Here is a 13,963-nt window from a genome sequence, read left to right as displayed (position 1 = left end):
CTAAAATGTGCAAAGAATATGACTTAGCTAGTACACCCGCTCTCCTTCTGAGAGTTAGCTATTTTTGTAACTGCTAGGGAGAGGATCTTTAAGTGACTAGCACCCACAAATAACCTTAGGCATTGAGTCTCTAATGAGGTTCCTTGGTAGACAATTTCACAAGTGCCACAAATCACTGGAGGAATTTAGCATGTCTGTGTGACTCCACTGGAACACAATCCTGAAAGCTCGTGCCCGGTTTCCTCTGGACCTCAGCCCATGGTCTTTTTTCCTTTACCGATTTTACTCTATATCCTTTCAATGTTATAAACCTCAGCCAGTAGCTTCATTGTATAATGAGCCCTGTGAATCCTCTTAGAGAACCATCAAAGCTGAGAGTAATACTGGGGAAAAGACATTACAGGAAAGGACATTTTGTGCATTCATTATCTTATTACTGACTATCGCAAGATCCTGATTATTTACAACTTACCTAAGTATTGCCCTCAAAGCCAGGGTTTGGCTCAGTGCATGAAAATCACCCAGGAAATTTATAGGCCCAATCCCTACTGATTCTGTTTCAGTAGGTCTCAATTTCTACACTGTAAGAACACATTTCCCAAGAAAACACAGATGACAGTTTATATACTAATGGTTTCCAAACACACTATGCAGTTTTACCTTGTACAATGGAGCTCTATATTTATTAACAGCTACAAATTTTGTTCTTTTTACAAAAGATGGCTTAATTCTTTATCACCAATTTTTAGACTAAAGTTCTGGTAAAACATACTTCCAAAAAAGATAAATTAGTTTTCCCCCCCTTCTTTTTCTCTCTCTCTCATTCTCATTTTTTATTGAGCATTACTATTCTTATTGATTGTAATTTTTCCATGGTATTATAATGAATTTAAGGCATTATTCCTTTTGATGCTCAAGTGATACTAGCTGCCTTCAATGATCTTTTGACAAGCTCCTGTCAGTTTTAAAGAACTTTCATTGAAATCATTTGCATATTTGACTTCATTCTTAGAATTTTTATTTCTAAAACATTTTTAACTTTTTATATGATCAAATACATATAAGTATTCTTTTATAATTTCTAGATTTTTATTAAGAGCCAAGAATTTCTCCCGTGTCACTAAACCGCAGTCTCCTTGCTTTTCTTGTAAGATTTTTATAACAATCCATCCACAATTTGATTATGTAGTGAATATGGAAGTTGGATTTCATTTTCTCCCAGATGGCTATCTAGTTGTATCAGTATCATTTATTAACTAATTCATCCCTTTCCTCTACATTGGAACTATCACCTTTGTCATATTTAAAAATTTTTTTTTAAAGTATTTTTAATTGATTATGCTATTATAGTTTTTCCAATTTTCCCCCTTTATCCCCATTCCACCCTGCACCCCCCAACTCTCCAGCATTCCCCACCTTAGTTCATGTCTGTGGGTGGTACATAAAAGTTACTTGAATTCCCTGTTTCCTATACCATTTTTGACCTCTCTCCATCTATTTTATACCTACCAATTATGCTTATTCTCTGTACCTCCCCCCACTCCTCTCCTCCCCCTCCCTGTTGAAACCCGTCCATGTGATGTCAATTTCTTTGATTTTGTTACTGTTCTAGTTGTTTGCTTAGTTTTTGGTGTTTTTTTGGGGGTGCGGGTTAATTTGTTGATAGTTGTGAGTTTGTTGTCATTTTACTGTTTGTAGTTTTTTATCTTCTTCAATTTCTTAGATAAGTCCCTTTAACATTTCATATAATAAGGGCTTGGTGATGATGAACTCCTTTAACTTGACCTTATCTGAGAAGTGCTTTATTTGCCCCTCCATTTTAAATGATAGCTTTGCTGGATAGAGTCATCTTGGATGGAGGTCTTTGCCTTTCATGACTTTGAACACTTCTTTCCAGTGCTTTCTTGCCGGTAAGGTTTCTTTTAAGAAATTAGCTGAGGGCCTTGTGGGCACTCCTTTGTAGGTAACTCCCTCCTTTCACCTTGCTGCTTTTAAGATTCTCTGTCTTTAATCTTGGGTAACTTAATGATGATGTGCCTTGGTGTGCTCCTCATTGGGTCCAACTTCTTTAGGACTCTCTGGGCTTCCTGGAAGTCTATTTCCTTCACCCGATTGGGGAAGTTTTCCTTCATTATTTGTTCAAATAAGTTTTCAATTTCTTGCTCTTGTTCTCCTTCTGGCACACCTATAATTCGGAAATTGGAATGTTTAAAGTTGTCCCAGAGGTCCCTAAGCTTCTCCCCATTTTTTTAAATTCTTTTTTCTTCATTCTTCCAGTTGGGTGATTATTTCTCCCCCCTTTTGTTCCAAATCATTGATTTGGTTCTCCCTTTTGTTTGAGGTCCCTAAGCTTCTCTCCATTTTTAAAATTGTTTCTTCATTCTTCCAGTTGGGTGATTATTTCTCCCTTTTGTTTCAAATCATTGGTTTGGTCCTGGTTTCCTTCCTGTCACTGTTGGTTTCCTGAATATTTTGCTTTATTTCACTTTGGATATCTTTCATTTGCTCTTTCATTTTTCAACCAAGCCCCAACAGTTCTGTGAGCATTTTGATTACCAGGGTTTTGAATTCTCCATCAGATAGGTTGGCTATCACCTCATTGCTTAGCTCTCTTTCTGAAGTTTTGCTCTTTTCTTTCATTTGGGCCCTATTTCTTTGTCTCAATGCATCTGTTAAGTTGTAAGGGGGCGGGGCCTTAGGTATTCACCAGGGCAGGGCTACCCTCCTTGCTGCGCAGTGGTGCTGCCTGTAGGGGATGGGCCAGAGAGGAAACAATGCAGCTGGCCTGCTTGGCTCTAGCCTACTTTCCAACAGACTCTCATAGGAGACTGGGGGTTTCTCCCACCATGGCAACCGCTGTAGTCCACAGTCAACTCTGAGTCTCAGTTTCTCACTCAGCCAGCCCTACCCATGTTGTGTGCCACCTCGCTGCGGGTTCTCTCTTCCGCCCATCTTACTGGTCTGGTTGGTCTGGTTGATTGTTTCTTTAATTCCTTGGTTGTCAGAGTTCCATGCAGTTTGACTTTCTGGCACTTCTGGTTGCTTATTGATTTTAGATTGATTGGTATCCTCCTTTTGGTTGTGCAAGGAAGCGAAGAGTTTCTACCTATGCCCCCATCTTGGCCAGAACTCCATATTTTGAATTCTTAATCTGTTGTACTGAGCCTTTGGTGTATTCCTAAACCAATCCCATAGGTCTTTGATTATTAAAATTAATATCTTAATCCTTTTTAAGCCTAGGGTAAAATCAGTTAAGATTTTACACAGATAGTAAAATAACTGTGGCTACTTATCACAGAGCAAGTAAAACTTTGTTATAGTTTTTAACAAAGTATCATAAAAACAATAGCCATGGGGTAATTGACTCAACAGTTAAAGTTTATCTGTAGCTGAAATAAGATAAATAAAATAAAATATTCTTAATTATTTATAACAGTTGAATGTAGAAGTTTTCAAAATATGCCTCTTAAATCAGAAAGAATAGAGCGTTTTCCAAATGATTAAGCATACATGTATAAACAAAACTATTACACTTGGGATAAATATAGACAGATAAACTTATCCAAAACATAAAGAATTCCACTTACTTATTTTTAGATAGAAACAAAAGGATACATACCTGAGCATTGGACTCAGTGAGTGTTTCGGTTCCAACAAGCGATAATTTATTCTGACACTTGATTTAAAAAGTTAAGAAAAACAAGTCATACACTGTAACCCAAAATTTCCTTCCCCTCCCCTCTTACACTTGTCAATGTAATATTCCTCTAAAATAATATACAACTATCTGATGTAAGAAAACAGTTTTTTTTAATTCATCGCTCTATCAGCCAGAAAACATAAAAGACAGCAAACAGACCCCAAGGTGAATACATTCAAAGTAAAAGGGCTTACCAGAATCCATACAGAAAAAAATAAGTACGAGAAACAGGAAATAAGAACAAAACTAGTAGGGTGAATTAGAAGCCAGATAATGGAAAAATGGGGAGTAAGAGGGAAAGCATTATAGAAAAATAACAAGAGAAGTAAGAGGACAGTTAAGATCTTAAGAAAATAAAGTCTCTAGGAGACATTGTTTCTGTGCCATTAATAAAATCTACAACTATTATTAGTGATTATATCTGGAAAAAACTATGGGTAATTTGAATTTTATTTATGGTTACAGTGGACAGTGGAACCTCAGTTTTCAAACTTAATTCATTCCAGAAAACTGTTCAAGAAGTGATTTGTTCGAAAACCAAATATCCTTTGTTACCTGAGAAATGCAAGACTGATTATACAGCAAGAAAGGGCTGTAGGGTAGAAAATTAATACATGAAGTTTTGTTAGACGACCAAGACCTTTTTTCCATGAACAACTTGGTCGAAGAACCAAATGTTAGAAAACCAAAACATTCCAGAACGAAGGTTTGATGTATTTCTATTTACAGTATCTTTTTTTTTTTGAGAATTTTAAAATAAGAGTTTATTTGAGCCAAACCAATGACACAGTCTGTGGAGCAAGATCTCAAATGCTCTAAAAAATGAGTTTTGTAGCTTCTTTTATGTGACTGAATTAAGGAGGGAATGTACTCATACATGGAGGTGGGAGAGAGCAACATGGATACTGCATTACAGGATAGCTAACAAGATTATGTGCTCTCTTTTTTCTTATTTTTTCAATTACAGTTGACATTCAACATTATTTTATATTAGTTTCAGGTGTACAGCACAGTAATTGGACAATCATGTAACACAAAGTGACCCTCCTGATATTTCAAGCACCTACTGACACCATACTTAGTTACTACATTATTACTGACTGTACTCCCCATGCTGTACTTTACATCCTGTGACTACTTTGTTGCTACCAAGTTGCATGTCTTAACCCCATCAGCTTTTTCACCAAACCCCTCAATCCCCAGCAATTCCACTTGTGGATATATATCCAAAGAAACCCAAAACATTAATTTGAAAAGATATGTGTACTCCTATGTTCATTATAGCATCACTTACAACAGCCAACATACAGAAGCAACCCAAGTGCCCCTCAGAAGACAAGTAGATAAAAAGTCTGTAACATACACAGAATGAAATCTTGCCATTTCCAACAGCATAAATGGGCCTAGAGGGATATTATGCTAAGTGAAATAAGTCAGAGAAAGACAAATACCATATAATTTCACTTATTTGTGTTCTCTTGAGGGTGGTTACTTCAAGGGTGTATCAATGTATATGCACTGAAACAATGAACAGAGCTTGCTTAAGGCAAAAATAAACCTTTTACTAATAAGGTTTTTGCCTCAGGCATGACAACCCACCATGATCTGCCCATTTAGGAATTTATGATCAGATGTAGTATCTTAAAACAAAAAAGAATTGAAATTATTTTAAAACTCAAATTTCTATACTGAAAAATATCAAAAGCAAAACAACACCAATTATATATAAAAATTACCTTGAAAATACAGTAAACTATATATAATACCAAGATCTATGTTAAAATGTAACCTAGAAAAAAAGGGAAAAATGCTAATCTGCCCTAATCTGAAACTTTACTAGAAAGAAAAGAATGTGAAAAATGTCTGTGGCCTATATCACATATTGTGCTATTCCAAGTAGAACAAATTTTTATCAAATACTTTAGTGTACCGGAAGTGATTTTATTTCACTAACTCAAAAAATGTACATACATTTCAAAAACAACATTTTCTAAATTAACCCATATTTTCACTCAAACTCCATAATCATGTGTCCTCTCTGCTTCTATTATTCTGTCTCAGGAAATAACTCCAATAACCAACCAATGGCCCAAACCCAGAACCTGAAACTATCCATAAATCCCCCATTTCACAACAATTGTTCTCCAAGTCCTTTTGGTCCCACCTCCATAATATTTCTTGAATCCATTTTTCTCTCTATTTGCAATGACAGGATTAGCCCTTTAGTACTTCTTACCAAGACTATTACTACAGCCTCCTAAGTGCTGTCTACCTATAGTCTCACTCTTCTGCATTCATTTTCTCCAAAATCACCCGAGTAGTTTTCCCAAACTACATATCATGACACTTAATGTTTATAGTCCTTCAATGGCTCCCCATAGTATACACTCAACAAAACCCATCATTTTCTTGGCCTCAATTACTTCTCTGGTCTCACTCCATAGGTCTTCCTTCTCCTAATTTACATAAGTCATAATATGCTACATGGAGTTCTCGAAATTCTCCCAGTCTTTATATATTTCCTTCCTTCTGCTTTTTATATCTCTCCCACTTTCACAAGTTTATTTACCCTTTAGAAATGAATTCAGTCTTTACCTCTTTTAGAACACTATCTTTGATCTCTTCAGTCTAGGTTTAGGACTGCTCTAAAGTATAATCTTTGCACTTCTACAACAATAATTCTAATATCATGGCTATTGCCTCCATTAGATGATACTCTCCTTGAGGGTAGGGACTGCTGTAATTTTTTTTCTTTCTACAGTTTCTCCAGTAGAAAGTTCATTGAATGAATGCTTATAGGTCTAGAAACTACATAAATACTTATCATACAATGTAATGACTTCCAGGAATCAACAAAATTTTCTCTTCCCTAAGTCTATTATTGAAATGGAATTAAGTCTTACAGTAATTAATTGATATATCACTTTAATCCCTTGATACTTACTTCTTCCATATCTTTCCACATTTCTTCACAATGTTTAATAAGTTCTTCTTTACCATCTGTAACATCTTCTACACCTGTAGTACTATCTGGATCTATATCTTGGTTACTCACTGACATGTCCTTTGTGATTTTCTCAGCCTTATAAAAAAACTAAAGTAAAAAATATTTATTCGTTTATTTTTGTTGAACATCTGTTATATGCCGGATACTTATATAGGAGCTAAAGATGTAACAGTGAACAAAATAGGTAAAAATCCCTCCTACAAGGGCACCTACATTCTAGTTAGGAAAACAAAAAATAAGCCACAACATTTTAAAAATACATACTGTAGTATACCCATTGATTTATAAGTGCTATGAAGAAAAGCAAAGCAGGGAAGAAACATAGCAAGTGCTGAGGGAAAGGGCAATTTAGTTTTACATAAGGATGTCAATATAAAGTCACCGAGAAGTTGAGAAACTGAGCAAAAGCATAAAGGAAATAAAAAAGTGAGACATGGTAATACTTAGGAGAAGAGGCTCCAGGTAAAGGGAACTGCAGGTGCAAAGGTGCTGGGGCAAGAATACAACTCCCCTGTTCCTACAGCAGCAAAACAGCCACTGTGACTACAGCAGAAGGTATCAGAGAGTGAACACAAGATAAGGTCAGAGAGATATAAAATAGATGAGATCATGGGGGCTTTAGGCCATTTTAAGGACTTAGGCTAAGATAATAATTAAAGGATTTTGAACAGAGGAGTAACAGGATTTAAATTAAGTTTTAACAGCATAACTGGTTAACTACAGCCAGGTAAGGACAGAAGGAGGAAAGCCAGTTTGAAAGCTAATGCAATAATCCAAGCAAGATGTGGTCCTGGATAATACGGAGGCAGTACCAAATATCCAATTGTGAATATATTTTCTTTTTTAAAATTTAATCTTTATTGTACTTTTTTCCATTACCATTTAGTCCCCTCATACCATCCCCTACCCCAACAATCACCACACTGTTGTCCATGTCCATGAGTCCTTTTTCCTTAAAGCCAACAGGATTTCCTAACAGTCTGTATGGAGAGTGCCAAAGAAAGAGAGGAGTCGATTATTACTAAAAAAGTTTGGACCTGTGCAATTAGAAAGATGAAGTTTCCAATTACTGAAATGGGGAAGATGGCGGAAAAAACAGATTCTGCTAGATGTAGGCAAGTGTCGATAAAGAATTCAGTTTTGCAAACCAAAATGAACTCATAGATTCAGACAAAAGAATGGTGGTTACAAAATGGGAAGAGGGTTGGGGAGAGGGCAAATTGGGTAAAGGATCAAACATATGGTAACAGAAAGAAACTAGCCCTAGCCAGTTGGCTCAGTCGGTTAGAGCACTGTGCCGTGCACTAAAGGTTATGGTTTCAATTCTCTGTCAGGGCACATACCTAGATTGCAGGCTTGATCTGGGTTGGGTCATGTACAAATGGCAACCAATTTATGTTTTTCTTTCTTCTTTCTATAAAATCAATACACATATCCTTAGGTGAGGATTAAAAAGAAGAAAGCTGGACTCTGGATGGTGAGCATGAAATATACAGATATTGAATAATAATGATGTGCACCTAAAATTTATGTTATCAACTAATGTTATTTAAATTATTTTAATTTTTTAAAAAGAATTCTGTTTAGAATTCACTGAATTTCCAGTGTCTATTAGGGGAGCTGCTGATTAGGCAATTGGATATACCTGTCTGAAGTTCAAGGGAAAGTTTCAAATTAGAATTTGAGTCACCACCATACAGCTATTTAAAGCCATGAGGCTGCATGAGATCAGAAGAGCAAGAAAGTACATACAGAAATGAGAAAAGTTCTAGACCTAGAGAGATTAAGGAGATAAGGAAGAACCACCTAATAGTCTGAGAGGGAGTGCCCAGTAAAATGAGAGAAAAATAAAGAGTATGATATCTTGAAATCCAAGATGAGAAAGTGTTCAAGGAGTGAGGAACTGTCAGATAGTAGAAATACGTCAAAATGAAAAGAGATTGACAATTTATTTAGCAATATGGATAGGGCATTGTTTTTCAAAAACAGTCACAGCAATATTTCAGGCTGTCATTCCCCATCCAGAGGCAGAGCCTGTTAACCCTCCCCTTGAACCTGAGTATGACTTTCTGAGCCTTTATAAGTAGAATACAATGGAAGTGATGTTACATGACTTCCAAGACTAAGTCATAAAAGGCAGAATAGCTTATACCTCTCTCTCTTGAACATTCATCCTTGCAACCAAACCACCATGCTGTGAGGAAGCCCAAAGTAAAGAGATCGTATGGAGAAGTGCACACAAAAATGAAAGATTCCATTCAGCTAGCATCAACCACCAAACATGCATGTGCACAAGTTGTCTGATGACTGTAAGTCCCATCTGAATTCTTGTGCACAGAATCACTGAGTACAGTACATGGTTGCTTTAGACCTCTATATTTTGGGGTGATTTGTCACAATAATTTCACTGAAGGCTGTCACAAAAATTAATCCACTGTTAACCTTTATAAGTATAGTTTTAGTAGAATGGTGTGAGGGAAAGCCTGATTGGATTGAAATCAAGAGTAAATAAAAAACAGGGAACTGGACATATCCAGTATGCTTGTATAAAACATTTCAAAAGTTTTTTTTTTCTCTCTCTCTCTAAAGAGAAGGAGAAATAAGGTACCAGTTGGAGGGAGATGTGGGATCAAGAGATTTTTTCTTTCAATATAGGAGAAAATATACCATCTTTATTTGATACAGTAAGAGAAGGAAATGCTGGTGATGCAGGAGAGAAGGAAGAAAAATGGGATCTAGAACACAAGTAGAGAGGATGGCTTGAGACAGATGTACATACAGTTTATTCATTTTAATGGGAAGGTAAGCAGAATATTAGGGACATAGATGCAGGGAGGTGAATAGATGTGTTAGTAGGAGTTTGGTAAAACTGGAAGTTCTATTTGGGTTACTTGCCTTTTCTCAGTGAAATGATGACTAAGGTTATCAGCCATGAATGAGGGTGGAAGAAAAGCACTGGTGGTTTAACAGCAGAAGGGAAAAAATGTATAAAATAGTCATATAAGAGATGAGAGAAGATAAAATAGGATTACCAGGTAGTATTAAAGGCCCACTCGAGGACAGTAGTCATGAATTTAAAGTGAAACTAGAACATGGTTATATGCTTTCCTCTATAGTGTAGCAGCACAGATGCAGGGACAAACTGAAAGAATGACAAAGTCTTCCAGGTATGACCACAGTAGTAAAGAGCTAATGTAAGGTGGAGAATATAATCACTGGAGGAAAGGATGTCGAGAAAAAGAGAGGTCAGCTTATTGAAAGGATCATCTAGACAGATATTAAGATCACCAAGAATTATGACAGTAGTGTTACACAGGGTGACAGTGAGCTAGGAGCTAAAAATCTTCAAGGAATGAAGGAGTGTAATAAAATTTTGCTACACCGCTACAAGGAGAAGTGGTGGGTGGTCAAGTCTGATGGCATAAGATTCAAAGTTGGGTAACTTTCAGGAGGTTGACAAAGCAATAAAGAATGACAAGGATGTTTACTCATAACCAAACGCAAACCAGAGTAACCAAAACTCCCAAAATATTTTTATTCCTATGAACTTGAGTTTTATATTGCTTAATCAATTTTTTTAATCAACAGAGAGGTTTTAAAGACTTAAACAGATATGTTCACAGACTGGAGGGTTCAATATTTTGTAAAGATGGTAATTCCCTCCAAGTTGATCTACTGAATTTTTCAAAATTCTGAGATTTTGTTTGTTTTTATGGCACCTGTCCAGCTAATTCTAAATTTTATATGAAAGTGCAAAGAGCCAAAAACAGACAAGAACTTCATGAAGAACAAAAAGGGAAGATTTGCCTTACCAGATATTAAACTTATTATAAAACTACTAATTATAATAGTGTGCAATTAACACATAGACAGGCAAACTAAACAATGGAACAAATACAAAGCCCTTCTAGATTCACATATTTATAGAGCTAAGATATATGAGAGAGGTGACAATGTAAATTAAGAGGGAAGAACAATCCAAATAGGAGCGTATTTTATTTACTTTACTGCCTTTTTCTTTATATATATGTATTTTGACCCATTGTAGACCCCATCTTTTCTTTTTAACAAACTACATAGTATTTTGGGGGAAAAATTAGCCCAGATATATAACTCGTTCTTTGTATCACTCCTCCATCCCTCAAAAAAAATCAAAACAAAATCATAAAAAAAAGTACAGGGAGAAAACATGGAGATTTTTTCCCTTTATCTTAGATTAGGAAAGGCATTCTAAAAACTAAGCAAAATATCTACACAAAAATTTTAAAAATTCTGAATGACTAAAGATATTACAAAGTTAAAATTTAAAACCCAAAAGCCTATGGAAATATTTATAATATATGGCATGCCATGCCCAATTCAATTATGTATAATGAGTGCCTACAAATTAATACAACAAAACTAACAATCCATCATTTAAAACACTAAAAAAGCAATCACTACAAAAGTCAGGATATCAATTACTTCTGGAAGGTAGAAACAGAGGGAGGGCTGTGATTGGGATGGGCCTGATGGGCAGAATGTTGAGGTGATTATTAAAGTTTTATTTCAGATCTGCATGTTGATAAAGTTGTTTACCTTATAATAACTTATAAACTTTACCTTTATTTATGTGGGATGTTTTGTATTTGTTACTTTATGATACAAAGGTAAACAACAAACAAAACAATACAGCAAAAATGGGCAATGACATAAATGGGAAATTCAAAGAAAAAAACTAACAAACTCCTTTTAAATTAGATAAAAACATTTTTAACCTTACTCATAACTTATAAAAATGGAATTTAAACAAAATTTAATTTTATTTGAACTAGAAATAATGATACATATTTGGTAAGAAACAACATTGGCAAGAGTGTAGACCAAGAGGCGCACATGGTTAGTAGACCAATTTCTTGGTAGAATAATAAACAATATCCATCAAAATTTTAAATGGATTCATCTTTTGACCCAGGAAATTCTGTTCCTAGGAATAATCCTTTAGATAGATGTATTTGCTTAAGTATACATAGGTATGCTTACTGCAGCATTATTTAAAAAATAATTATAAATGTGAATTCTACAGATTATCTAAGGTTAAAACCTGGCTTTGATACTTACAAGCTGTGTGACCTTAGGCAAGTCACTTATCTGTTTGTGCCTCAGTTTCTTTATCTGTAAAATGAAAATGATAATATTACTTAACCCTTAGGGTTTTTCTGACAATTAAATGAGTTACTATGTAAATTTCTTACAACTGCACCTAGTATATACAGAGTATTAGTTATCAATATTGTTATTAGTATTAGTTATCAACAGTACTATTAATAATCTGAATATCAGCTAATAGAAGACTGGTTAAATAACTTATGCCATAACCCAAAATATTTACACTAAATGTCTTCCTTGCTATATATAAAAGATGGGGGGGGGGGCTGGGATGGGAGTAAAAGGCAGAAAACTGTACTTGAACAACAATTAAAAAAAGGATAGTTCACAAAGCCATAAATAGTCGTTAACAATCTTAGAATATTTTGAAGCAAAAAAGTAAAAAAATCATGTTTGTCTTAAATATACCTTCCTTAACTTACAAATTAAGTGCAAAGTGATCTTTCCCCACATTTTATAATACTAATCAATAAAATATATCATCAGAATGCAAAAGTAATGTGAAACTGTGTGCATGTAGGGATAGACAGTCAACAAATTAGTGGGATTGGCAGCTCAAAGTAGCATTAGAATACAAATAAATAAAAGCATTTAAGGGTTAGACTTTCCCCCTTTCCTACATTTTGTGTCTACCTACCTTTCTGGAAACAGAACAAGTCAACCTTTTGTGGTCATTGGTACTAGAATTCCAAATTTCTCATTCAAGAACAATATTGCTATGTTTGGCGATACTATTGTAAAACATCTAATACCAAATTTTAACAACTCATACTATTACCAGAGAGAGACTAATATACATGAAGTACAGTAATAGAAAATACCCACAGAATTCTAAGCTGTATTCATTCATGCAGGGAACATGTTCTTAATGTGTGTCATCTGTCAGAAAATGTGGCAATAGCTGTGAAAAAGTCTGTCTTCACAGAGCTTACATTTTCACTGAGGAGAGAGAATATAAACAAATGGACAACTAAATACCTGGTATGATTTCAGGTAGTGAGAAGTGCTATGTTGTGGTAACTCATGCAATACAGGCTGCAAATATTTCCAGAATTCAGGATAGAAAAGATCAGAGGAAACTGCCTGGAATAAAGTGCTTAGGACAGAGTTGTGTGCACAGTACTAGCTCCCTACCATTATCATTACCAGTCTTAATCTTCATTATTTCAGCCGTGAGGTTTAACAGATGAGAAACTGTAAAGGGGAAAGCTAGATGTGCTGTGGAGATCCTTTCAAGGCATAAAAACCTCAGACAGAAAGACAAGGATAAGCACGGCAATCAGTGAGACACACAAAAAGTGATCTGATTAGAGCAGAAGTCAGAGAAGAAATGATACTTGCTAGGTAGGAGGGGCCAAATAAAGGGAATCTTTAACATTAAAAACAAACAAAAACCTTTAGAAAGCACTTACTATGGGCAATTCCTTCCCTGTATCTGGGGTCCACCTCAAAGCAAAAGTAAAGAGATTAGGTTTGAAACAAGCAACTAGGAAGCTGTTACGTAGGTTTTTAAAACCATTGGTTTAGGGAGGTCATTTTGAAAAATTGTGTTTTTAATGGATTAAAAAATAAGAGGTTAACATGGCAACTTTTATGTTAGATGTTTTTTATTTTTCCCCCACCACAATTACTTTCTTTTTTTTTAAAGAAGAGAGCTGAAGTCCAGAAAGCCGCTAAGAGATGGAAGCCTAGACCAGGGTGAAGGCTGAAGGGTGTGTCACTCGGGTTACTTGGAATGGCTGGGTCTCAACAAATAGTAACAGGCGCTCACCAATTTCTTCAGAGAGTTTGTGAGAGAATCAAGAGGCTTGAGGGAGACCCAGGTGACCGGATCTTTTAATTCCTCACCGCTCCATCTTTCTCTCCTAACCCTGGGGGTTCTAGAGCCGAAGAGCTGGGCTAAAGGCCCGGCAGGACGTCGGCTACCCGCTTTCCCGGAGGTAAGGGTCCCACCGTCGGGGCTGCAGCCCCGTATGTTGGGAACTGTCAGCCCCAAGCGCAAACCGTTACGATGCTCTCGCCTGCCTGTTTCTTACCACTACGGAGTCCCAGACTTCCAGCCGCCTCCGCCCAGCACAGACTAACCTTCCCCACCCCAGACCCGTGCG

At 35.9% G+C, this 13,963-nt stretch overlaps 1 protein-coding gene across 8 annotated transcripts in view; it reads right to left on the bottom strand.

Annotated features, from left to right (window-relative positions):
• CENPK (centromere protein K) overlaps positions 1 to 13,940 on the bottom strand; it is a 38,745-nt gene extending 24,805 nt beyond the window's left edge. The window contains exons 1-6 of one of the 8 annotated variants that reach the window (XM_045848110.1): positions 13,892 to 13,934; positions 13,268 to 13,301; positions 11,808 to 11,861; positions 8,051 to 8,121; positions 6,645 to 6,794; positions 3,620 to 3,676 (exon numbers count right to left, since the gene is read on the bottom strand). In XM_045848110.1, coding sequence (XP_045704066.1) covers positions 3,620 to 3,676; positions 6,645 to 6,761 — 174 coding nt within the window. In that variant the 5' untranslated portion in view covers positions 6,762 to 6,794; positions 8,051 to 8,121; positions 11,808 to 11,861; positions 13,268 to 13,301; positions 13,892 to 13,934. Of the gene's footprint in view, positions 1 to 3,619; positions 3,677 to 6,644; positions 6,795 to 7,614; positions 7,680 to 8,050; positions 8,122 to 11,807; positions 11,862 to 12,680; positions 12,747 to 13,267; positions 13,302 to 13,626 lie in introns of those variants that run through there. The other 7 variants (XM_045848109.1, XM_045848112.1, XM_045848111.1 and 4 more) reach the window with 7 other exon arrangements.
• Between the last annotated feature and the right edge of the window lie 23 nt (positions 13,941 to 13,963).

The sequence above is a fragment of the Phyllostomus hastatus genome, unplaced genomic scaffold, assembly GCF_019186645.2.
Source record: "Phyllostomus hastatus isolate PE091 unplaced genomic scaffold, TTU_PhHast_1.1 phas_contig_58, whole genome shotgun sequence".
NCBI lineage: Eukaryota > Metazoa > Chordata > Mammalia > Chiroptera > Phyllostomidae > Phyllostomus > Phyllostomus hastatus.
This window is presented reverse-complemented; position numbering and strand designations above follow the sequence as displayed.